The sequence below is a fragment of the Hypanus sabinus genome, chromosome 1, assembly GCF_030144855.1.
Source record: "Hypanus sabinus isolate sHypSab1 chromosome 1, sHypSab1.hap1, whole genome shotgun sequence".
NCBI lineage: Eukaryota > Metazoa > Chordata > Chondrichthyes > Myliobatiformes > Dasyatidae > Hypanus > Hypanus sabinus.
The window spans coordinates 180,153,820-180,181,281 of record NC_082706.1 but is presented as its reverse complement, the minus strand read 5'-3'; the positions used below and the strand labels follow the sequence as shown (position 1 = coordinate 180,181,281).

At 41.0% G+C, this 27,462-nt stretch overlaps 1 protein-coding gene across 1 annotated transcript in view; it reads left to right on the top strand.

The window, feature by feature from the left end:
* Positions 1–27,462, top strand: part of LOC132382925 (solute carrier organic anion transporter family member 5A1) — a 207,352-nt gene that overhangs the window by 124,104 nt on the left and 55,786 nt on the right. Inside the window, exons 3-4 of the mRNA XM_059953535.1 lie at positions 787–1,004; positions 26,948–27,112. Coding sequence (XP_059809518.1) covers positions 787–1,004; positions 26,948–27,112 — 383 coding nt within the window. The remainder of the gene's footprint in view (positions 1–786; positions 1,005–26,947; positions 27,113–27,462) is intronic.

Below are 27,462 nucleotides of genomic sequence, written 5' to 3'. Positions count from 1 at the left end.
TAAACCCCGACCTGCCTACTGTTCTGTAGCAATGCAGAACACACAGGAAGTGAGATGTGGGCACACATTCACTTTTAGATGTGCCCCTGGGCTCTATAGTCAGTGTTTGGCCTACTGAACCAGAAGGCCAGATACGCCACGTCTGGCAAGCCGGCTTTCCACTGCAGCTCCTTTCGATCGAGTGGGTTTCCTACTTTCATTAAAAAGGCAAACATTGCTTATTTCACTATATATTTATGCTTTTGTTAATGATAATTTATTGCTTTCAACTTTTAAAAAGTTAATTTTAAAGCAATTTTAATGTTTGATTTTCAGAGGCAAATAGAATAAGGTATCTGTTTAACACGAGCTTAACGGAGGTCTCAACAGGGACCTGCCTAGTTGTAAATTAGTTACAGGGTTAGAATGTTGTGGTAGGGCTGAGAGGAGTGTGAGTGAGAGGTTAGATTGAACATGATCAGCTCCATAATGTTTCTTTTAAGCCGACATTCTAAACGAGGTTATGCTTCATATATTTTAAAGCAAAATTGTTTTCCTACTTTTATATTTCTCATAAAATTTGAGATTCAACATAGCATACAGTGTTTCTTCTTAGGCAGTCCCTCAGGTTAAGAATATACACTTTGATTTGTGTCCCACTGCAAAACAAATTCTCTGAAGATGTTGCTTGGCCCGTTGAGTATCTCTCGCATTTTCTACTTTTATTTTTCCAGCGTCGGCTTTACCGACCTCGAGTTCTCTTCACGTATTTTGTCAAGTTGTCTTGTTCTTTCCGAAACTTCACAGGTGGAGTGGATTTTTGCTATGTGCGGTTACTATGCTCCTTGTTATAGTGCCAATGTTCACCTTCCCTCAAAGACTTCCACCTCGACAGAAGAGGAAGAAGAAAATGGTCTCAAATAATTTGAATAGTGACAATGAGATGATGAAAGGGAAAGCTGAGAACAGAGAACACAAAAGAAGCACTGTGACTTCCTCCATGGGTTTTGGAAAGGATATTAAAGGTGGGTAAAATTGATAATGCCATTTTGTGAAATTATCAAAGTATAGCTGAATTCATTTGTACAATTGTGATCAATCCTTCACAGCCGTGATTTTATTAAGCACAGCAATGCAAGGTGATGCACGTTTATGAGATTAAGGCATAGAAATTCATTGTATCTTAAAACAGTTTTAAAAGAACAATCTTTTGTAAAGTTTTTTTGAGCATCCCCAAGTTCATCAGTGACACTTAAAGATGGTGTTGTCAAGCCCCTTCGTGCAAACCACAGTTTATTCAGAAAGGCAGGTATAATTGGTCAGAAACCTGGCTGAGATACACAGCTGAGCTTCTGAAGCTGCAAGCTCATAACACCCACAGCACACTTTCAACTACTCGATAGTGTTGCTTAATTTAGTTGTGGGTGCATCAGTGATCCCTGCGGATAGGAAAGTTCTTCCTGGATTGATTAATGTGAAGCTACTGAATCACATTATCCATGCAAGAGATGTTGTTTGTTTAAGAGGGTGAGATTCACAAGTCTTCAATTGCTGACACTGCATTTAAAAAGAATGAGGGGTGGCTTTCTGAGCTACCAGTAGAAGCTGATAATACTTTGGCACTGTTCACCTGCATTGAGCAGGAGTACTTCTCTCTATTACAATCGGGTCTTCTTGTGCAGAAGTCCTTTGCATGAATGGCCAGTCTGCCTGCTTCTGCTGATGGAGAGCTGAATGGAACCTGACTGTAGATGTCAGTGACCTCTGAAAAGCAACAATAAACTTTCATATGTGGTGTGTGTCAGCAGCTGTTGGCTGCGTGATCCTGAATCTAAGTTGAGAATGACTTTCCATTGTGCAATCGGGTGTGTGAGTTTATACTTGAGGCTTTCGCAGGTCGAGTTCAGGAGTGACAACCATCTTGTGGACGCATAACCTGAATAGTCATTGCAGCCCCAAGAAGTGTTGATCAGGGTGTGACTCCCTGTGAAGTGCAGACAGATTAGCTAGTATGTGCTGTCTCTTGTCTCCCAACCGTGGATATTCATCAGGACTCGAGGGTTTCTACCTGAAGTAATGACTGTTTACTCTTTTCCATAGAGGCTGCCTGGCCTGCTGAGTTTCTCCTGCATTTTTTTGTGTGATACTTTTGGTGCCTGGGAGTATTCTTTTCATGTAAAAATGCATGTTGTAACTCAGTTTTGGGTATAGCAAAGTGTTTGAAGATGCAGTGTAACTTAAGGTCTGAGTGCATAGAGTGTGTGCAGTAGCCTGGCTGCTGGAGGTTTGGTGTGACTGGCTTGGTAATTAATGAACATTCAGCATTGTTTAAAAGAGTGGATCTTCTGCCTGTGAACAGTACCCACTTTTATCCAGACCACTGAGGAGAATGAATTGAGAGCATTGCAATTGCTGGTGTCATTTGGAGTGACGTGGGCAATGAAGAAGTGTTAGGAACAAGAGAGGAATCTCAGAAAAATGAGCATATGAACGGTGTTAAGACACCGAGAGAAATGTACAGAGTTGTTCATGAGTTCTCCCAACTTTGCAATTCCACTTTTCTCAGTACTGCGCTTATTTATTTCTAGACGAAGTATTTTAGTTTTCTTTCTCTGACGTAAGAGGCAGTGCAAAAATATCTCTTGTTGAATGAAGTATTTTGCACCTGTGACAGGCATAATGATATACTGGTATAGATAAGAAAGACAAAGGTGGCGTAGTCACCTTTGTTGTGAATGCTCATTACATTGCAAAGGAAGGCTATTAATATATTGGTATTGCATCTGTCTAATTCTGTACCCTGCATTGGTGAAGAAGGGAAGGAGAAAATGGATGGTGTAATAATATTCTCTTAAATTCTGTTTGGGCTTCCTTGCCTTAAAAACATATAAATGGACCACAGCATTTAGTTTTGTGTGTCTGATAGTTCACATTGAGCTGTAGAACACTACAGCCACAGAAACAGGTCCTTTGAACGATCCAGTCCATGCCAAACCATTGATCAGCCTGGATCCATTGACCTGCACCCGCATATAGCCCTTCACTTCCCTCCTATCCATATACCAACCTAGCCATGTCATTGGGGCCAACATGGAACATGACTTTTGGCTGCTCACTTTCCTACTTCAGAGTGCTGTGGACTCGATCTGAGATGTCCCTGACCCTGAAGCATACTATTTAGGAATATCACTCTCATTCACAGAACTTCCTTCTTGTTCCCCTAACTGATGTATTCTTTATCACTAATGCCCACCTCTTCTTCCCACTTCCCTTTTGAGCCACAGAGCCAGGCTCAGTGCCAGAGACCTGATTGCTGTGAGGTCATTCACCACCCCCCACCTGCAAACTGTATCCAAAACAGTATCCACATCTCCACAATTCTATTGTTAGAAAACCAGGTAACTAAAGCCTCTCTTATGAAGGAAGTTATGAAAAAGTCTCAGATTAGTAAACGTTTGATGTACTTTTTGTGCAAATATGCTGAGACCACCCCAAAGAATGTACTTGTCTTTTTTTGTTAACATGTTATACTTATTGCTACAGCTCCAGAAGTTTATTTCTTCTTGTCTCCTGGTCTTATTTTCTTTTTTAAGCATTGCAAGTCCCTTTCCAGACCCTCTAACACCTTCCTTATTTTCTTTCCTTTGTACTGCTTTAAATATTTTATTTCTTTCTCACTCTCTTTAACGCACAACTCTATTTTTTTTGACTTTCCTGTGTGTTCATTTGAATCTATTCATTGATCCCACAATTCCCACTTTTTCCTTGCAGAGAAGTCTCTCTCCCATCCCATTGACAATCACCCAATCTCCCTGCCACCCACCTATATTGGGGCAATTTACAGTAGCCAATTTACCAAGCAGCTCAGCCCAGGGCAACAAAACAAGGCAAGCCCAGGGAGAACTCGCATGGAGAGAATGTACAGATTCGATCCAAAGTTAGGATCAGCTGAAGCTGGGATGCTGTAGTACTAACAGGTATACCACTGTGTCACACTAACTCTAAGCTTATAGAATTTCCTTGCTCTAGATTTTTAAAAAGCGATTGGACAATCCCACTGCCCAATAATTGGACACACTTGCATGATTCAGCTCAGAGAAGCAGTCCAGTGCATGATTTAAGTTTATGTTCGAAGTAGGAATTAGTTCATGAATTTATGTGAACTATGTGAACGATGTTGATGTTCATCGTAGATTCAGCTGCATAAATTGGGCTTTAGGGATGCAACGTAATCCTTTCATTGTTCATTCAAAGTTCAGCTCTCAGTATGTTGAACTACTCTGCATTTGCTTTCTGGCTTAAAAGGACATAGTTGATAATGGGACTCCTGACAGGGCACCTTCAAAATTTACTGATTGCTGCTCAGACATCATAAAAGGTCTGTGGATTCTGTTGCAGCTCAAAGTGAGTGTTTTTTCCCCATCATTTAATTGTTTACATACTCATGCAAAGAATGCCGGACTGGTCACATCATGGGACCTGTCAAAGTGGTGAGGATTGACGTGTGGTGGATTGGGAATCATAGGTCAGGATACACACACACACACACACACACACACACACCATTAAAACACATCTTTTCTGGAAGTGTTCAGAAGCACTGCACCTTACGTAAACTTGTTAAATAAACAATTTCTTCACAGGATCGGGCTTTCTAAGTATACCATATGGAGTTATGGTGAGAAAATAAGCTGAAGAAGCCATTCAGCCCTTGTATTACTCTTTTCAGGTGCACATGCATTGTTAAATGTACAACGGTGAATGGTTCCTCACCTTATTTTCTGAGAAACCTCTGAGTGAAGGGGTTTGTGAAATGATCTGGAGCTCGCTCAAGGCAGGCTGGCAAAAAGAAGCCTCTCTCTCTAAGGAGGCCCATTTTGCCTTTATACTGGCAGCCTTCCTCCATTGCACTGCAAGGAGATTAATGGTGTGGATGTTCATTGAGGAAAATTCCCACGAACCAAGATTGCAGTGGCTGTATTACCAGTTGAGTGGCATTTATTTAAAAGAGCATTAACTTCTTGGAAAAAGAAACACTTGTTCTTGCTTGTTCTTTAGACATAATCCTTGTTTCTGACATTGAGCCCCTTGGACTTAAGCTCAAGATTGATGGCTGCTAGAAAACAAAGTAGACACTGCAGCAGTGAAGTCATGCATTTTACAACAATTTGATCAGGTTGGCATTTAGTGGGTATGGAGACTCTTTGAATTATTTATATTTTACATTCAACATCATACACAAATAAGATATCGTTCTTGGCATTTCTTTTGAGGATTGTGTTGACTGATTGCACGAAAGGACCATTTCAGGTGGACACAGCTGTTATTAGCAGGTGGTGTCATAAGCTGCCAGAAAATTGATCTGCTTGGTACGTTGTGTCACTTCCCTGCACAATCCATCACTTAACACCAGATCTCTTGCAATGGAGTCTGCCTGGGTGGCCCCTCAGCCAGACAGAGTTCCAACAGGTGGGGCACATTCCATCTTGTCCAACAATCTTCCTCATGTTTAGCTGGGTCTGCCCTGAGTTCTTGTCTTAGATAACTATAAGACCCAGGAGCATAATTAGGCTATGTGGCTCATTGAGTCTGCTCTGCAATTCCATTATGACTGATTTATTAACCCTCACAACCTTATTCTACTGCCTTCTTCCCATATCTTTGATGCACGGATTAATCAAAAACCTATCAACCTGTGCCTTAATTAATGGCCGGCACGGCCATCAGTGGCAAAGGATTCCACATATTCACCACTCTCTGGCTAAAGAAAATGGTTCTCATCTCTGTTCTAAGTGGACATCTCTCAATTCTGAGGCTGTGCCCTCTGGTCCAGAGTCCTCCACTACAAGAGTCATTCTATCCAGATTTTTCAATATTCAATGGGTTTCAATGAGAACCCCTAATTCTTCTACACTCCACTGAGTATAGGTCCAGAGCCATCAAGTGCTCCTGATATGTTAACCCTTTCATTTCCTCTCCAATGGCACTACATCCTTTCTCAGACAAAGGGCCAGAAATGCTCACAATACTCCAAGTGTGGTCTGACCAGTGCCTTATAAAGCTTCAATATAGTATTCCCCAAATGAATGCTAACGTTTTATTTGCCTCTCAAACACCCACTTAACCTTTAGGGAAACCTACACAAGGACTGCCAAGTACGTACCTCTGTACATCTGAGTTGTGAATTTTCTCTCCATTTGCAAAATAGTCCATGTTTTTATTCCTTCTGCCAAAGAGAGTGACCACTTCCCTACATTCTAATGCATGTCCCTAAATTATATTCCATCTGCCACATTTTTCCCCATTCCCTTGTTGTCTTTAGGAACCATGGCAGAATCTAGTGATTCTTGAAAGATCAATACTAATGCTTCCACAGTCTCTTTAGTTAACTCTTTCAGAACCCTGCAATGTGGTCCATCTGCTCCAGGTAACTTAACTCCCTTCAGACTTTTCAGATTCTCAAGCGACAACACTCACTTCTGCCCTTTGACACTCCCATATTTCTGGCATTCTTCTAGTGCCTTCCACAGTGAACACTGACATAAGATACTTATTAAATTCCTCTGCCATTTATTTATCCCTTTTACTACTGCTCCAGTGTAATTTACCAGCAGTCTGATATCCAATCTCATCTCTCCGTTATCCCTGATATTTCTGGAAAAAAAATGTTGTATTCTCTTTTACGTTGCTGGTTAGCTTACCTTTGTATTTCATCTTTTCTCTCTTTATGGCTTTTCTAGTTCCCTTCTGCTGGTTTTTAAAAGATTCCCAATTCTCTACCTTCCCACTATTTTTTGTTATTTTATATGCCCTCTCTTTTGCTCTTAAGGCTGTCTTTGAGTTCCCTTGTCATCCACAGTTGCCTCATTTTCCCTTTGAAATACTTCTCTTTTTTTTTGAATATTTTTGTCTTGTGCCTTCCAACTTCCCCCCAGAAACACCAGCCATTGCTGCTGTGCCGTCATCCCTGCTAGTGTTTCCTTTCAATCAACTTTGTCCAACTCCTCTCTCATGCCTCTGCAATTCCCTTTACTCCACTGTAATAATGATTCATCTGACTTTATCTTCTCCTTCTCAAACTGCAGGGTGAATTTTATCATATTTGATTACTACCTCCTAAGGGTTCCTTATATGTATAAGGAAAGTTGATGAAGGCAAGGCAGTAGATGTTGCCTACATGGACTTTAGTAAGGCATTTGACAAGTTCCTGCATGGGAGGTTGGTCAAGAATATTCAGTTGCTCGGTATTCAAGATGAGGTAGTAAATTGGATTGGACATTGGCCTTGTGGCACAAGCCAGAGAGTGGTAGTAGATGGTTGCTTGTCTGACCAGAAGACTGTGACTAGTGGAGTGCTGCAGGGATCGGTGCTGGTCTATTGTTGTTTGTCATCTATACCAATGATCTAGATGATAATGTGGATAACTGAATCAGCAAATTTGTGGATAACACCAAGATTAGGGTTCTAGTGGACTGCAAGGAAAGCTATCATGGCTTACAGTGAGATCTAGACCTGCTGGAAAAATGGGTTGAAAAAGGCAGATAAAATTTAATGCAGGAAGTGTGAGGTGTTGCACCTCGGTGCAACCAACCAGAGTAGGTCCTACAATGTGAGTTTAGGGCACTGAGGGGTGTGGTAGAACAAAGGGATCAGGGAGTACAGGTCCCTAATTGTTGAAAGTGCCATCACAGGTAAATAGGGTCATAAAGAAAGCTTTTGGCACATTGGCCTTCATGGATCAAAGTATTGAGTACTGGAGATGGGATGTTAAGTTGAAGTTGTTTAAGACATTGGTGAGGCCTGATTTGGGGTACTGTATCGCATTCAGTTTTGGTCACTTTCTTACAGAAAAGATGTAAGTAAGGTTGAAAGAGTACAGACAAAATTTACAAGGATGTTGCCATGTCTGGAGGACTGAGTTATAAGGAAAGATTTAATAGGATAAGACTTTATCCCTCTGAATGTGGAAGATTGAGAGGAGATTTGATAGAGTTGTACAAAATTGTGAGAGGTATAGATAGGGTAAATACAAGCAGGCTTTTTCTACTGAGGTTGGGTTGGACTACAACCAGAGGTCATGGATTAAGGGTGAAAGGTGAAAAGTTTAAGCAGAACATGAGGGAGATCTTCTTCACTCAGAAGGTCGTGAGAGTTCTGAATGAGCTGCCAGTGCAAATGGTGCATGTATGCAAACTCTATTTCAACGTTTAGGAGAAGTTTGGATAGGTACATGCATGGTAGGGTTATGGAGGGTTATGGTCTTGGTGCAGGTAGCTAGGAGTAAACCGTTTAAATGGTTTGGCATAGACTGGTTGGGCAGTTAGGCCTGTTTCTTTACTGTATTTTGTATGACTCTATGACAATGTGTGTTCTTGGATGTTAAGCTTCCAACCATGATCTACTTTCAGCCGTGACTCAGAGATGCCCACAATGTCATACCTGCCAATCTCTAACTGCACTACGAGATCATTTATCTTATTCTGTTTACATTGCATTCAGATATAACACCTTCAGTCCTGTTTTCATCACCCTTTTTGATTTTGTCCTCCTTTGACATTGTAACCGTAACTGTAATTTTGCCCTATCATTAGCCTGACCTTGCTCGCAGTCTCATTACACAATACCTCTGTTTATATGCCAACCACTACATCCTTAGCTCTTTCACTTCAGTTCTCATTCCCCTGCCAAATAAGGTTAAACCCTCCTTAACAACTCTGGCAAAGCTGCCCATAAGGATATTGGACCCCCTCTGTTCAGGTGCAACCCGTCCCTTTTGTACAGGTCATACCTTCCCTAGAAGAGATCCCAATAATCCAGGTAACTGAGCCCCTGCCCCCTGCACCAGTTCCTTGGCCACACATTTACCTGCCAAGTGCTCCTATTCTTACATTTACCGGTGCGTGGCACAGACAGAAATCCAGAGATTACTACCCTGGCCATTATGCTTTTCAGCTTTCTACCTACCTAAAATCTTTCTTCAGGACTGCTTCACCTTTTCTACCTACGTCACTGGTGCCAATATGTACCAAGAGTTATGGCTGCTCACCCTCTTCCTTCGAATGCCATGGACCCGATCCAAGATATCCCTGACTCTGCCACCTGGGAGGCAGCATACCATCTGGGTGTCTCTATCAGATTTAAAGAATCTTGTCTCTATTTCCCTAGGCATGGAATCTCCTATCACTACTGTAGCCCTCTTCTGAGCACAGCACCAGACAGCGCCTGGGACCCGGCTACTGTGGCTCCCCCTGGTAGGTTGTCCACCTTAGCAGTATCAAAAAAAAGGTATACTTATTATTGAGGGGAATAGCCACTGAATACTCTGTACTGGCTGCCCATTTCCATTCCTTCTCCTGACAGTCACCCAGTTATCTTTTGCAACCCAGGGGTGACACCCCTATCACATCCTCAGTCTCCTGTATGGGCTGAATGTCATCAAGCTGCAGCTTCAGTTCCTTAACACGTCTTTTGAGGAGCTGCAGCTTGGTGCACTTGGTGCAGATGTGGTTATCTGGGAGGCAGTATTCCCACATCTCACACAAACAACGTAACACTGGCCCTGGAGTTCTTCTCACTGCTTTAACTATGCCCTAATAGACAAGGAATGAAGAATATAAAGAAGAAGAAGAAACTTACCAGATACTTACCTCTCCTAAGCCTGATAAGCCAAAGCTGCCCCACTCCACCAATGGCCAGGCCACAACCTATGCAATATATTCTTATTCGCTCTTGTTAATAAATCCTGTTCACTGATTTGTCACAGTTCAAACTTCATCTTGAATCTTCATCACAAATAGCATAGCACAAAATGCTGGAGGAATTCAGCGGGTCAAGAAGCATTCTATGGAAGGAAATGGACAATAGATATTTTGGGTTGGGAACCTTTAGCTGGACCATTTCATGTTTTGCTTCTGATTTCCAGCATCTGCAGTCTTTCTTGCTTTTATTTCCATTTCAGATATGTAGCTCCTGCATTTCTTTCACTTTTCTATTACTTTTGGGGAGTGTTGTTGTTTGTGAATTCAAATAAACCACTGTTTCTTTTTACTGCTTAAATTAAAGTATTTATTTGCAAATAATGCTTAAGTTTAATTAAGATTTATAAAAATGTATATTTAACATTTTATAGAATACATGCCCCCACCCCCCCCAGTGCCTACTCAGATATATCAGGTACTCCAGCTCTTGTTTTCACATGTTGGGTTCCTAGCCCTGTTCAGCAATGGAAAATCGCTATTATCTCTATAAACATATTTTGCCTTGTTAACTTTTAACAATTTGGAGATTTTTTTTGGCTGGGCATTATTCCTTCTTACCCTAGTTCATGTGAATTTTTCTCTTCCTACTTTCAATGAAACTGAATGAGCAAGTGCAACTGAATGAGCAAGTGCAACAGGCAGTGAAGAGGGCAAATGGAATGTTGGCCTTTGTTACAAGGGGAATTGAGTACAAGAGCAAGGATGTCCTTTTGCATTTGTACAGGGCCCTGGTGAGACCACGCCTGGAATATTGTGTACAGTTTTGGTCTCCAGGTTTAAGGAAGGACATTCTGGCAATTGAGGAAGTGCAGCGTAGATTCACTAGGTTGATTCCTGGGATGGCAGGGCTGTCTTACGCAGAGAGATTGGAGAGATTGGGCTTGTACACGCTGGAATTGAGGAGATTGAGAGGGGATCTGATTGAAACGTTTAAGATAATTAAAGGATTTGATAGGATTGAGGCAGGAAATATGTTCCAGATGTTGGGAGAGTCCAGTACCAGAGGGCATGGATTGAGAATAAGAGGTCAGTTATTTAAAACAGAGTTGAGGAAGAGCTTCTTCTCCCAGAGAGTTGTGGAGGTGTGGAATGCACTGCCTTGGAAGACGGTGGAGGCCAATTCTCTGGATGCTTTCAAGAAGGAGCTAGATAGATATCTGATGGATAGGGGAATCAAGGGACATGGGGACAAGGCAGGGACTGGGTATTGACAGTGAATGATCAGCCATGATCTCAGAATGGCGGTGCAGACTCAAGGGGCCGAATGGTCTACTTCTGCACCTATTGTCTATTGTCTATAACCTTGTCGGTGACTAATCACATCTGTATTTAAAATATTATTTTGGCATTATATTGCTTCATTGGCGAGTGCAGTACTAAATTGAAATAAAGGTATTTAGTCTAGGAAAATCTACACTAGCTGGCTTTTTTGCAAAGAAAGCAGTACACTGGGGCTTGTGGTCTAAGTTAGAGAGGCATGTCCTGGGTCCCTTCTGTTTATTTTGCAGGGATTTCCAGAAATTCATATGGTCAAGGTTGACCATCACAAAATAGCTGACCAAATCCGGATCCTAATTGTGAAGAACTTCCACATTTCTTAAGTAAGCAAGCAGGATTAAAAACTTTTGGAAGTGAAGATAGATTATTATATATTGAATTAAAGCTGTTATATTTTGATTTCTGGGAAATTAAAATGTATATAATATACGACCTGAAATTCTTACTCATCGCAACATCCATGAAACAGAAGAAACCTCAAAAAATGGATGTCATAAAATATTAGAATCCCAAGGCACCAAAGAATGTGGACAGATGCCAGCAGCAGAGAGCAATAAATTTGTTTCTCCACTGCGTATGTGTATCAGTTTAGAGCTGTCAACACCTGTCATGGCCCACAGAGGAAATTTGTGCAGCATGAGAACAGGTGGCTGGGCCACTGACCCTGCATGGGAGGTAGGAATGAGGAAGAATGAGTTGCAATCAACATCAGCCTGAGCTGGAATATGATTACATTGGAATTTGAACAAAGAATGAGCTTCTAAATCCTTCACTTTATATTAGATGCATCAATACCTGTTGAATAGACCTGAAATGAGCATATTTGTGTTCAGAAACACTGAAATGTGATATCAGACCTATTTCCCTTTGAATCCCATGTTATAAGGGGAGATGTTTTGGCTTGGGATAGTTTTCTCTCAACTGTAATCCCACTGGTACCACAACTGCTGCCTCACAGTGGCAGGGAGTTATGTAAGAGACTGCATTGTCAGTTTTTTAATGTGCAAGTTTTCCTGTTCTGTTTTCATGTGGCTGTCAGAGGCCATCAGCTGTGTTTGGACACACAAACACCTGCAGATGCTGTTAACTGGGACAAAAATCAGGTTGAAGGCTGGAGGGAAGTCGACAGATAAGGATCACATCAATCACTGGTTGTACTTATCATCTTCGAATTTTCAGTTTGCGCTTAAACCTGATGGCCTGTTTCAGACATCTTTACAATAAATGATATGGGAAAACAATTGTTAAACAGCAAAATGAATCCTGTCATGCTTAAAAATAATATCACATTGGAAATTAATTGGAAAAGATGTAGTTCAGGTGATTGACAGTTTGGTTCAGTTGTTCTCCGATCTTGGCAATTTACTTGCAAACATTTTGTCACCATTCTAGGAGACATAATCAGTGCACAGTTAACATCCGTCATGAAATGTGAATTGAAAATAAATAAAAGAAGACAAAATGTATTGTTTCTTTTGCATTTGTGTTTATTTCTCACATATTTTCCATCAGATAATTCCAAAACGAAGTAGGTTAAAAGGTTGGCAAAACATCGGGAACAGAAGGGACTGTATAGTACTCTACTGTTCTATGCTCTAAGAGCAAATATTACTGTGTATCTCAGAATTTTTAGGTAGTAATTTGTGAATGCCATGAAGGTGAGTTTCCATAACCTGAATGCCCATAATGCTTGGTACACTCAGCAGTGTTGCTATCAGTGCTACCAATTTTGGTTTTTGGTATAAATGAGTGTATTTGATAAGAACCACAAAAGACTGCAGCATTGCTCAGTTTCAGCAAAAAAACGACATCAATCTATAACCACTCTACTTGTTAAATATCAGATATGAGTTGGATTTTCCTTTTAATATGATGACCTATAATGCTGCAGTTCCACAATTTGCCCATCTTGTGCCACAGCAGGCTATGGTGTTTCTCACCTGATAGATACATTGATTACTTCACTGATGATGTTTTGGCTTTGAAGATTTAATAGTTACAACATTTTATGAGCTCTGGTCAATTTTTAACCAAAGTCATTGTCTCTTGTTGCTTGCCCACAAATCATCTATCAGTTCTATAATTACTAAGCTTATGCTGGTACCATTGTATCTTCTGATGAGGTTACTCATCTGGGTTCACCATTCCATTGTTCTTACCATCTGCTGTTGACCACAGTACATTGGCACATTAGTGCAGATCCACATCACTGCCTTCATTAAGTATCTGTTTCATCTCAAAGGTTATTCATCACCAGTATATTTGACCCAAGGAAGGATCTCTGATCTGAAACATTGACTTGTGCTTGTCTTTAAATGCAATATGATTTGGCATTTCCATTTTCTACCTCAACAATTTAATCATCAGATTCAAAGGGAAAGAATTCAGATTCTTAGTGTCATCGTCCAGGTGTAGACACTAATCCAACTTTAAATAGAAAGTGTAAAGAAAACTACAAAAATGGAAAATAAATTTTAATTGCACACAATAATGTGCTGAAAGCTGATCACTTGAAGGTGGATAAGGCAGTGAAGGTTTAGGTGTGGAATTACTGGCTAAAACCTGAAAGTAAAGTCATTGGATCAGACTCAGAGATTTTGGATTGACTAAACAATAAATTATAAGATACGGGTTTTATATTTCAAAATTACCTACTGGGCAGGTGTCCTGTTCAATAATCCACTACTTTAAGTCTTGGAGAGTCAGTGCAGAATTGGCATTTATAGAATCCAGCAGATGTTTAGGATGGATGACCAGAGAGCAAAGGAATTTAACGTGCATCCTGGAGTTATCAAGAAGTGTAACCTGGAGAAGCAGAGACATGCATTTCCCCGGTTGCGGAAAGAAGAATCCAGTGCCCTTCGCCAGACGAGATAGCTGAGGAGATGAAGAGCAGGAGAGTGCAGACCAGGCCTTGGGACGGAGAACTGCAAATTATATAATCACCTAAGCCAAGTCAGGAAAAGTAAGTATATTTTTTGATGGACCTGCATCCTTTGTTTTAAGCTTTATATCCTTCCACTCTGTCTTGCTGAACATCTGCTTGGCACCACTCCTCATTCCCAATCAATTTTTATCTGTCCCAGTCTTTGCTATCAATGCAACAGTCTATCCATTCATTCATTTAATGCTGTCTCCTACTCCACTCCCATGTGAGCTGATGTGTTTGCCTCATTATCACTCTCACCAAATACATGCGGAAATCTGAACTTCGTTTATTGGTTCTTTTTGCCGCCAGCAGGCAAAGAGTGGTGATAGGGTTGCCTCAACAAGAGGTGAAAATCACAGTTACAGAGGTGTCAGCGGGGGAAATCAGACTTTCTTAGTCAGTGATACAGAAGCCGGGAACTTTCAGATAGCTGGTGACTGTATTACAAGTAAATCTGGCACATCTATGCTGACTTTATTTCATCAGTGACTGAACTGTGAGAATGCCAAGAATGGTGAGTGTCAGATTGTGACTTTGCCACAACTGAATCATATCCCTTTTGTCTTCTAGGACCTTCATGCATATGGCAAGCTTTGCTGGACATGCACAAGGACAGTTCCTCGGAGGATTAAGTTCCTTCAGAAGATTCACTGTAGCAGCACACAGCTGTGCCCCAGTGCAGGTACTCACATTTCAGTGGGTGCAGTTAGACAGCTGACTAGGATTTCACCTGGAGGTGCACTAGCAGATGGCAGAGACAGGAACCCTTGTGGAAAGTCTGTGTCAGGGGCACAATCCTCTCCAGGCTCAGCTCAGCTGGGCACATAATCTCTACTTTGATGACTGGGGTTGAGAAGTAGATGGTGTTGAAGTGCAACAACAACTTTAAGAGGTTCCATCAGATACTCCACTCCCATACTCCATACTCCACAAAGACAAAGAAGATGATGGTGTGAAACAAGTAATTACAAGAATATCTGCTTTGAAAAAAAGTGGGCAGCCACTTAACACTCAAATAACCCCACACAAGATGTGATCACAATGTACAGATTTTGAACAGAGGCTTTTCTGCTGCTTTTATGTGCACCATTGTTTTCATCAATACTATGATTTTAATAAGAAAATGCATTGTTCATCGAACCATCCATATTTTGTGTTAGTAACTGCAGCTGTTGTATCTGATCATGTGACTTTAATTGCAGAGTAATTCTTTCCAATTTAGCTTAATTTAGGGAATTAAGCAACATTTGGGGAAATTTATGCATAGATTCTATGAAATATAATCTGTGGTCCAGGTTCTTTTTGTGCATGTAGAATAGATTTGCTAAAAACAGTAACTGTCCCAATCACCATCATACTTGGTTACAGTCTTTTGAGGAAGTTTAGAAAAAATAATCTGGATTGATAGGCTCAAGGGCACAAGACAGAAAATTTTAAGATGTTTTATATCATGTTTGTGATGAACAAAAAAACCTGCCTTCAGTTCTCTATTGGCTCTCCAATGGCTGAAGAGGCAAACTGTGGTGATAAGGGGTTTATTGGTTTGAGGAACAAACAGGCGATTCTGTGGATGAGAATGACATTCCTGGATGGTATGTTGCCCCCCTGGTGCCACGGTCATGGACATCTCAGACTGAGTCCACAGCATTCTTTAAGTAGGAGGGTGAGCAGCCAGTTGTGGTCCATGTCAGTACCAATGTAATTGGCTGGAAGGGTAACAAAGTCCTTCAAAATGGGTTCATGGAGTTAGGTGCTAAATTAAAGGAGAGAACCTCCAGGTTTGTGACCTCAGGAGTTCTCCCCATGCTATGTGCTAGTGAGGCCAGAAACAGGAAGATCACACAGTCTAATACATGGCTGAGGAGATGGTGCATGGATAAGACTTCAGATTTTTGGATTATTAGGCTCTCTTCCAGGGAAGGTAGGACCTGTACAGAAGGGCCTGTTTGCATCTGAGTTCAAGGGGCACTAATATCCTTGCTGAAAGGTTCGTTAGTGTTGCATGCTGGGGTTGGGGTTGGGTTTAAGTTGGAGTTACAGGAGGATGAAAACCAGAACACTAGAGCAGATAGTTGGGTAGTTGTGGGGAAAGATGTTGTAAAGCCTACAGACAAAGTCAGGAATCAAATGGTTGAGTATGGTGGGACTAATGTTTTGAGCTGCGTCTATTTCAGTGCAAGGAGTATTATAAGAAAGGCGGATGAGTTTAGAGCATGGATCAACACATGGAATTATGACATTGTAGCTAATAGTGAGACTTGAGTGGCAGGACTGGCAACTCAATGATCTGGAGTTTCATTAGTTCAGATGTGATAGAGCAGGAGGGATTAAAAAGGGAGAGGTGGCATTACTAGTCAGGGAACATGTCATAGCAGTACTCAGACTGGGTAACTAGAGAATTCATCTACTTGATGCTATACGGATGGAACTGCGAAATAAGATAACCACATTAATGAGATTATATTATAGACCACCCAACAGTTTGCGTGATTTAGAGGACCAAATTTGTAGAGAGATCACAGACTGTTGCAAGAAACAAGCTTGTGATAATAGGTGATTTTAACTTTCCACATATTGAGCAGAATCTACTGTAAAAGGGGTGGATGGGAAAGTGTTTGTCAAATGTATTTGGGAAATATTCCTTGATCAATATACAGAGGATCCACCTAGAGAGACCTCGATATCTGATCTCCTATAAGGGAATGAGACAAGGCAGGTGACACTTAGCATCTAGTAATCATAATGCCGTTAGTTTTGAGGTAATTATGGAAAAGGATAGGTCTGGTCCTTGGGTTCAGATTCTAAATTGGAGAAAGGCCTATTTTGATGGTGTCAGAAAGGATCTGAAATACATGGATCAATACAGGTTGTGTTCTGGCAAGGATGTACTTGATAAGTAGGAGGCCAGAAGTGAAATTTTGTAAGTACGGAGTTTGTATGGTTTTGTCAAAAGGCAAGGATAACAGGTTTGGAAAATCTTAGGTTTTGAGAGATATTGAGGCCTTGGTTAAGAAAAAGAAGGAGGTGCTTTCCTGGTACAGGCAGTAGGAGCAAATGAGGAATATAGAAAATGTAAGAGAATACTTGAGAAGGAAATCAGGAGGGCTAAAAGAAGGCATGAGGTTGCTCCAGCAGACAAAGTGAAGGAGGATCCCAGATACTAAGAGCAAAAGATTGCAAGAGAAAAAAATTGGTCCTCTGAAAGATCTGTGCATGGAGTTGAAAGAGATGTGGAGATCTTAAATGAATTTTTTGCATCTGTATGTACTCAGGTAACAGACACAGAGCCTATAGAAACGAGTAAAATAAGCAGTGAGGTTATAGATCGTATGCAGATTACAGAGGAGTAAGTGTATGCTAGCTTGAGGCAAGTTAGTGTGGATAAATCCCTATGGCCTGACAAGGTATTCCCACAGACCCTGTGCAGAAATTGCGGGGGCACTATCTGAGATATTTAAAACTTCCTTAGCCGTGTATGACAATGGGAAGATAGCTGATGTGTTTGTGCTGTAAGTAAGGCTGTAAGAATAAACCAGAAAATTATAGGCTGGTGAGCCTGACATCAGTAGTGGGAAAGTTATTGGAGGGTATTCTAAAGGACCGGATATATGAGTATTTGGATAGACAGGGACTGATCTAGGAATAGTCAGGCAGCATCTATAAGGAGAAGCACTGTGGACGTTTCGGGCCGAGACCCTTCATCAGGACTAACTGAAAGGAAAGATAATAAGAGATTTGAAAGTAGTGGGGGGAGGGGGAAGTGCGAAATGATAGGAGAAGACCGGAGGGGGTGGGATGAAGTTAAGAGCTGGAAAGGTGATTGGTGAAAGTGATACAGAACTGGAGAAGGGAAAGGATCATGGGACAGGAGGCCTCGGGCGAAAGAAAGGAGGGGGGGAAGCACCAGAGGGAGATGGAGAAAAGGCAATGTTCTCTAACTTCCATTAATGCCCCTCCTCCCCTTCTTACCCCATCCCTGACATATTTAGTTGTTTGCCTGTTCTCCATCTCCCTCTGGTACTCCCCCCCCCCCCCCCCACCACTTTCTTTCTCCCGAGGCCTCCCGTCCCATGATCCTTTCCCTTCTCCAGCTCTGTATCACTTTCGCCAAGCACCTTTCCAGCTCTAAAGTTTCATCCCACCCCCTCCGGTCTTCTCCTATCATTTCGCATTTCCCCCTCCCCCCACTACTTTCAAATCTTGTACTATCTTTCCTTTCAGTTAGTCCTGATGAAGGGTCTCGGCCCGAAACGTCGACAGTGCTTCTCCTTATAGATGCTGCCTGGCCTGCTGTGTTCCACCAGCATTTTGTGTGTGTTGTTTGAATTTCCAACATCTGCGGATTTCCTCGTGCTTGCTCTAGGGATAGTCAGCATGGCTTTGCACATGGTAGTTTGTGTCTAACCAATCTTACAGAGTCTTTTGAGGAGGTTCGCTGGAAAGTTGATGAAGACAAAAGAGTGAATGTTGCTAACGGACTTTAGGCAAACCCTTTGACAAGATCCCACATGGGAGGTTGGTCAAAAGAGTTCCGTTGCTTGGCATTCAAGATGAGGTAATAAATTGGATGAAACATCGGTTTTGTGGGAGAAGCCAGAGACTGGTAGTTGATGGTTGCCTAACTAACTGGAGGCCTGTGACTAGAGGTTTGTTGCAGGGATCGGAGCTGGTTCCATTGTTGTTGGTCATCAATATCAGTGATCTGGATGATAATATGATAAACTGGATCAGCATATTTGCTAAATAGACAGCAAAGATGGCTATCAAAGCTTGCAGTGGAATCTGGACCAGCTGGAAAAGTGGGCTGAATAATGGCAGATGGAATTTAATGCAGACAAGTGTGAGTTGTTGTGCTTTCAGATAACAAATCAGGATAGGATTCACATGGCTGGCAGTAGGGTTCTGTGGAGTGTGGTTGAACAGCGGCATTTGGGAATATAGATGCGTAATTCCTTGAAAATCCTTGAATTCGGGCAAGTGGGGTTTGTCAGCCTTGGACGGCAGCCCGCCTAGGAGAAGGAAAACTCTGATTTTAAATAACAGCTCTGCCTTGTGGCCATCCCCACCCATGGGAAAGGCTTTGGGAGTAAACCCTGAGGAAGAAATCCGGATCCGGGGTCCCTGAGGCAGTTTGATGTAGTTCACAACTTCACTCTGGCAACATCTGCGATGACACTGGTGCCAAGCTGTATCGGTGCTTGCCCTTCCCTTGGACTACGTCAGTGATTTCGAGAGGGGGAGCCCGCTCCATGGGCAACAGCCAGTTCTTCAAATCTTCCCACCCAGGCTTGCACCCTGGAGAGGACACAGTCCACCAGAGGGGCAAACCCATCATCCCCTGGGATCGATGGCTGCCGACAATTCCTTGAAAGTGGTGTCACAGGTAACTTGGGTCATAAAGAAAGCTTTCGGCACATCGGCCTTCATGAATCAAAAGTACTGAGTACAGGATGTTATGTTGAAATTGTATAAGATGTTGGTGAGGGCTAATTGGGAATTTTGTCATCTACAGTACTTACAGGAGAGATGTCAATTAGATTGAAAGAGTGCAGAGAAAATTTACAATGATGTTGCCAGAACTTCAGGACATGAGTCATAGGGAAAGGTTGAAGAGATTAGGATTTTATTCCTCAGAGAGTAGGAGAATGAAGAGAGATTTGATAGAGGTATACAAAATTATAAAGGGTATAGATCAGGTAAATACTAGCGAGCTTTTTCCCACTGAGTCTAGAACAAGAGGTCATGGGTTAAGGGCAAAGGTGAAATGTTTAAGGGGAACATGAGGAAGAACTACTTTACTCAGAAGTCAGTGAGAATGTGGAACGAGCTGCCAGCGTATGTATTGTATGCGGGTTTGATTTCAACATTTAAGAGGAATCTGGACAGGTGCATGGATGGGAAGGATATAGAGGGCTATGGTCTGGGTGCAGGTCGATGGGACTAGTCAGGTTAATAATTTGGCATGCAATAGATGGACTGAAGGGCCTGTTTCTGTGCTGTAGTGTTCTATGACTTTATGTTTCTGTATATTTAAAATAAGTGTGGTTGGACAGATACCCAGTGAGTTTATGTGATTAGCACACTTTGAACAGGTTAATCAAATTGTACAATTATTCCTCTTAAAAACATCAGGGTATTGTTTACAGCTGAATCTTAGTTTTTTAAAAGAATGTATCTAAACTGCTCGATTGTACAGGTTCGTGACAAATTATGTGCTGGCTGGTGACAAATGAAATTGTGTGAGAACATGCAAATACTTTTCAAACCAAGAATAATTTTGAAGTGCAATTTTTTACCTGTTTTTCACAATGCCACCAGTCTGCAGCTCCACTCTGCACCCAGTTCAAAGCCACAAGGTGGTGATGAGCTGGCAATGAGACACTGAATCTTTACTGGGCATCGCATTACTACATCATCTCAGTTGTCTGGAGCTCTCCGGACTGCACGTTCTCACTAATATGTAATTTTTACTTGTGTGCATTTGAGGGATCAAGCAACATTTCAGTTGAGTTCACGTACAGTATTTCCATCGGCCTTGTGTTGCATTAATAATTTGCTGCTTTTCATCTCCTTTGTGGGCCTCCATCCACATCAAGGCTGGCACTATGGCAGAGCTAGAAGAGCCACTGCCACACAGTGCCAGAGGCCCATGACCAATCTTCAGTGTTTTCTGTGGAGATTCTGCAGGTTCCTCCTGTGACCCCCCCAGTCCTCCCTCTGAGTGTTCCGGTTTCCTATGGATGTGTAGTTTCACTAGCCCCTCTGCCTCTAGTGAGTAGGTGAGAGGTAGAAGTTGGCAAAGGGGTGGGGCGGGAGTTAATTTAATTGGAATGTGGGGACGAAAAGAAAAATCACATTAATAAAGGATTTGTGTAAATGGGTGCTTAACTGTTTCTGCACAATCAGTGGACTGGAGGATCTGTTGCATTGTAGTATCTCTCTGTGTGTCTAACTTAACATTTGGTGTCCAGATACTTGTTCATTTGACCCCATATAAAGAAGTTGCTCTCCCATGTTTTTAATATTATTATCTCTTTTGCATCTGATTTTAAAAAGACATCAGTTCAGTTTTGAAATCAGTTTATTTTTAATAATAGTTTTGTTTTGATAGTACCTCCTGCCTCCCAATATACTTCTTCAAACAGTATGTTAAATTACATACTTGTGAATTGATTTATCAAGATTACACATTGTTTGAATGTTAACTCACCAGATTTTCTTGCTAAACTGCACATAGTAAGGGACCATATCCTATAGCATACAAATCCACAAACATACAGTAGAATCTATGAAGAGAAAGTGTTTTAAAAATTCATTTGACAGAACAAGCCAATTTGTGAATAGTCTAGTGTCTTGTCTTGGGCTTTGTAATGGACATCTTGTGGATTCGTTTTGGTCCTGTGCATAAGATTGTATTTTAACCTTTAGCTGTGGATCAAACAATGACTTCAGTTGATGAACATTGATAGTCTTTTCCCAAAAAGTTGATAATGTTTAAGCTTTGTCTTTATCATTCTGCCAGTTAAGTCTCCAGTTTGGCTTGAGACACAAAGTAGAGATGATAGTTGAGCAAGACTGCAATGTCTGAAAGGAGATTGAGACAGGTTCAGTGAGTGAAAAAAAAAGGCAACTAATGTGGGAAAATGCAAAGTTATAGAAGAACGGAATATTATTTAAATGGTGTAAGACTGATGAATGCTGTTCATTGAGATCAAGAGCTGTCACACAAGGAAACCATTATGCAACATGTCATTGGGAAGAAAAAAAGAATGTTTTCCTTTGTTGGATGAGTGAGAGAGTACAACAGTGGGGGAGTCCTATAATAACTGTTCTTTCGCACTGTATCATCCTTATTTAAGGAAGGACATACTTGCCTTTGATCTTTTAAAAGATTAAAAGCTATTTTAATCATTCAGATGAAAGAAACTGAAAGATCTTTAATCTTTAAGTTGTGATTATTTTTGAGTTCTTGTGATTCTTCTTGATTAATTTTATGCCAGCGCTATTCTGATGATGAGTTAAGATGAGTAAGTGGTCAGGATGTGCCCGACCTTGCACTTTGCTGGCAGGATGCTCACAAATGCATCAACTTTCACCACTTGCTCCTGACAGTGTCCTGGCTTGCTGTAGCTGTCCTTCAAGGGACAATAGAGCACAAACTGTGAGGGGTTCCTCTTTAATTAAACGGTGTTTGAGGTATGTGGACCAGTTATTAGAATGAAAACTTACCTGCCACAGTCCAACAAGCTATTCATCATCATCAAAACTTCAGTTAGATCAACCTAATGTCTACTTTGCTAAACTCTTTAACAACTTAACTATGATGCTATGAATAATCTTTGGTTGTATATACTGCAATGGTTCTTTAGGGATAATAATTCTTTATGTGGTTTGAGGACAGCAGCAACATGTTATTTGACATATTAGATCTATCCCTGCTGGGGTTGTCGAACAACTAAATAATATCATCGGTGTTTAGGAGGGCGAACATTTTTACTATTGTCCCAAGGTTACTGGATTCCTTCAATTGTTTCAGTGTGATGTGAAGAGGAAGCTCAGACAGAGGGTCTGTCCCACAGAGACAATGCTGTTGTCTTGTGACTGTTCCAGCCGATTGGTGATGTTTTAAAAGCATTACCACCTTGTGGTCTTCACTCACACACCTGTCAGCTTCAGACCCAGTCCGGCCTCACCACCTAACCATAGGAAGCAGGGGTGAGATGGATTTTGACTGCTGCACAAACCACAAAACTATTTTGCCATTGCCTCGTGCAACCCTGCAGGTCTTTAGCAAAACCAAGTATTTTTTAAAACACTCTTTTCCTTTTAACATCTGTGCTTAACATGTTCTTAAGAAATAACTTAATTTGTAAATGTTTTATTTGTTTTGTTTTATTTATATATCACCTACTGTGTGTCCTACCTCACAGCAAATATTAATACCGTTCCACAATTTGGTCAGTGTTTCTAAGTTAGATTAGAAAGGGAAATGATGTCTGAGCCATATGTTTTGATGTATTGTTCACCCTTGGCTCAATCACAATGAAGGAAATAGATAGAGGTTCTTTGGTAAACCAGCTAAGGCATTGCCATTCAGCAGACTTGGCAGCTGTGGTAGCTGTAAATCAGCAATCTTGCCCCTCGGAAGGTAAAGGACTCATTTCAGAATTGAGAGCACAGAACTTTCAGCTGACTGTTTAGTCTATTAGCTAAGAAGTAGTGTAGTATTAGAGATGCATTTGAGTATGATAATGCATTTTGGTAACAGTGCAGACTATTATCTAACTGGGGAGAAGGTTCAAACATCAGAGGTGCAGAGTGACTCAGGAGTCCTCGTGCAAGACTCCCAGAAGGTTAATTACAGGTTGAGTCTGTGGTAAAGAAGGGGAATGCAACGTTGGCATTTATTTCAAGGGGAATAGAAGATAAAAACAAGGAGATAATGCCGAGATTTTTCAGAAACTAGTCAGACCACAGGAGTATTGTCAACAGTTTTGGGACCCATATCTCGGAAAGGGTGTGTTGTCATTGGAGCGAGTCCAGAGAAGGTTCACGAGGATAATTCTGGGAATGAAGGGGTTAACATATGAGGAGCGTTTGACAGCTTTGGGCTGTTCTCACTGCAATTTAGAAGAATGCGGTGGGGGGGGGGGTTCTCATTGAAACCCATCAAATGTTGAAAGGACTTGATAGGGTGGATGTGGAGAGGATGTTTCCTGTGGTGGGGGTATCCAGGACTAGAGGGCACAACCTCACAATTGAGGGGCGACCTTTTAGAACAGAGGTAAGGAGGAACTTTTTAGACAGAAAATAGTGAATCTGTGGAATGCTGTGCCACAGACTGCAGTGGAGGCCAAGTCTGTGAGTATATTTAAGGCAGAAGTTGATCGTCTCCTGATCGGTCAGGACATCAAAGGATATGGCGAGAAGGCAGGTGTTTGGAGTTGAGTGGTATCCAGATGAGCCATGAGGGAATGGCGGAGCAGATTCGATGGGTTGAATGGCCTAATTCTGCTCCTGTGTCTTATGGTCTATGCGCTGTCTTTCACATGAGGTGTTTAAATGCACAGGTCATCAAAAGTATGTTTATCAACATCACAAGAATAGATTATCCAATTATTGCAGAATCTTGTTTTGTACAAATTGGCTGCAATATTTCCTTCAAAAGTACCATTGACCATGAGGAGCTTTAGGCTAAACTGTGTTCTTGAAATTCACCAGGTAAATATTCCTTTCTTTTTTTAAACATGTACCTGCCCACCCTAATGTTCAGTCTCTGCAATCTGTCATGTATAGGTTGGAAGGCAGCAGACTGCAAAAGGTACCTCCCAAGCCTGTAATCTCTAGCACTGAGGGACAAGGAGAGAGGTTTGAAGAAAATTCAAAGTAAAAACTATTATCAGGATGCATACATGTCACCACATACAACCCCGAGATTCGTTTATCTGCGAGCTTCACCTCCAACATATTCCAAGTCACACATCATCCTTCGATACTTCCTTCACCTAATAGGGCATTGGGATCAAATTTACAAGGCAAAGTTCAATGGTTCGTTCTACCACCTCCTCATGGCGATTAGGGATGGGCAATAATTGCTAGCATTGTCGGCAGAATATACATCTGTGAAAGAACATATAAGACAAAAATATCTTTGCTTCTAACAGTGAGAGAAGTGAATGAAGTCCATCTGACAAAGCTACAGTTATTTCACATTTCCATTCTATTATCATTTCAGTGCATGCCTTTGGCAGAACTCTGCTCAGTATGAATCCTTGTTACATTAGGAAAATAATAAACAGGATTTCCTCTTTCCCCATCGCAGAGACATGCTGGAAGGTTGATTAGTTACTTTAAATTGCCTCTGGTACGGGTGAACGGTAGGAGAAGTGGTGGTGAGTCACTAGGCACGTGAGAGAGAGTTGGCTGCTGGGTGATAAATGGAAGAATGGAATGAATGTGTGTGTTCTGAGAGTCAGTGTGGCTGGATGGTTTGCTGTATTGCAAGGAAAGACATGAAATAGAGTGCCCTATCTTTTTCATCTAGAATTTACATTTCACAGATTGTGCTAATTTTGAGGTATTAAACCCCTCTCTTCTTTACTGTAATCAAATAATAATTGGATTATTTTGTGTTTTGACTTTGATATTGCGACGCACAAGTGCTTATTTGCCTTTGGAACTTTATATTGCTGGGAAGAATGTATGGTTTGGACAACAGGAGAACCTGGATGGGCTGAGACTGCTGAGAGCTTACTGCCTTTCGTGGCAGGGCCCCACCACTATATCTTAGATAAGTTTCCCACCTGACAGCCCAGTTAATTTGCATAGCTAAGACGGAAAGCTAATAACTGTAATATTGGAGGACAGAGAGAGATCAGCAACTGCAACATAGAAAAGAAGGCATCATAATCAAAGGAAGGGACAGGGTGGCTGCAAAAGTGTAGTCTGGAAGTTGTAGAAATGGCAATGTGCAGGATGGGTTTGGTTAATTTGACAATTTAGCCACGTTCCTGAGACTCGACTTCCTAGTGTTTGGGTGAGGGGGAAAAATAAAAAAGCATGTTTTTTTGCTCAAAAAAAAACAACACACTACAGAAACTGGAAATCTGAAGTAACAACAGAACATACACCAGGCAAGACAGCGTCAGTGAAGAGAGATCAACAAGTCTAAGGCCATTGAACTGAAACATTTAACTCTTATTCTCTCTGCCTGACCTACTGGGTTTTTTTCTGTGCTCATATCTTGTTTTGGGCAATCAAATGCTGTTGCTTATCTTTGATTCAAAAGCATCTTTGAGCTGTTCATTTATTACCTCTGTTTGAAAAACCATAAAAAATATGAGAGAAGAGCTCTGTAGGGCAAACGCCAGTTCTCTTAAAAGGCCTGACATTGCTTACAGCTTGTGTATGCCGTATTATATCATATGCATGATGCATAAAGTTTACATTTGACTTTGTTTGGCTTTTATGTATGAAGGTAATCGTACACATTTTTAAAATTAAGAGTTCCAGGTCCAAAGAAAGCTGCTAAAATGCCAGGAATTTGATTCATATTATCACCAATGTTCCAAAGGCCTATATTACATTTGTGGTTAATTGTTAATATTGAGCAATGTCTATTTAACTTAATGGGTGATATGTCCAGTTGTTAGCCTTTTATTTTGCACTAGAAGCTACATGTTTCAACTCATGACAAATGATTTTCCTGGGACTATTTCAACTACAATCAATGAAAAGGTATATCCCGGATGTTTGGACTCCAAACTGCTTTCCATTTATTTTCACTATATGCCCAGCTTCAAATGTTGCCTTAGCAACCACACTGTCATCTGCGAAGAGTAAACTTGCATACATTGTTCAGTTAGAAATGTTAATGCACGGCTATGGCAATAATACACATGAAATTATATCTGGTGTTGCACTTTGCAAAAAAAAAGAAAATATGCTATGCCGTCAGCTAACTGGCTATGACAAAGATGGCAGCAGAGTAAATCAAAGAGCAAGAATCATTCCATTAGACCAAATGGACTCTCTTACTGAGTCATAACAGTTTGGTGATTCAATGGCATTGTTTAGCTTTATTAAGCACTTAAGATATGCCTTAATTTATATCAATAATGGAAAACACACTTACAATGTGCATGCTGTATAGGCCTAGTTAATGAGTGTGAGTTCCCTCCTCACTTTATCTTCTTGAGCCCATCTGATAGTTGTCTTATTCAAGAAGGTATGTGTGTGCAAAGGCCGTTTAATTGGTTTGAACAAGGTAGTAAATGGAAAGGAGTTCAGTGGAATTCTGTGGTAAAGTACCAACGTTCCATTTGTTTTGGGAATAGATCTCACTTTGCCTTGCATACATTTTCTGTTTTACAAATGCACATGCCACCATTTCCAGTGAGCGAATGGACCTCTTTACATTAGCTGCAAAGCTTCTCAGTGTCTGAATGCTTCCCTCCATTGTGTTTCATTCATGGTGAAAGTGTTTCTCTTGTCATTTTTATAGACATTCCCAAAGCTGCTGTCAGGATCTTGAGCAACATGACATTCCTGTTTGTGAGCTTGTCATACACTGCAGAAAGTGCCATCGTCACTGCTTTTATCACCTTCATACCCAAGTTCATTGAATCTCAGTTTGGCATCCCAGCATCTAATGCAAGCATTTACACTGGTAAGATGTGCACATTCCCACATATTTTGGGAACTGAAGTTATTTAAAACAACAAAAATGTGTGTTGTGCCATAGAATGGATGCAATCGTTTTTAGGATTTTGTATCTCCATGGATCAGTTTGAAAAGGTGTATTATGAATCCATGCCTTATGTGTATTGTATGAGTCAGATTGTCCTGTTCTCCTTGTTAGATGTATTTGAATGCTAAATGCATGGAGATTTAAAAACTCTGAAATAATTAGCAAAGTCAACTTGGATAGTTGGCATTTATATGTTGATTTTACATTTTTTGTAATACGCTACATGAAACTCAGTTGTATTGTGACAAGAACAAACAAATGAAGTGTTG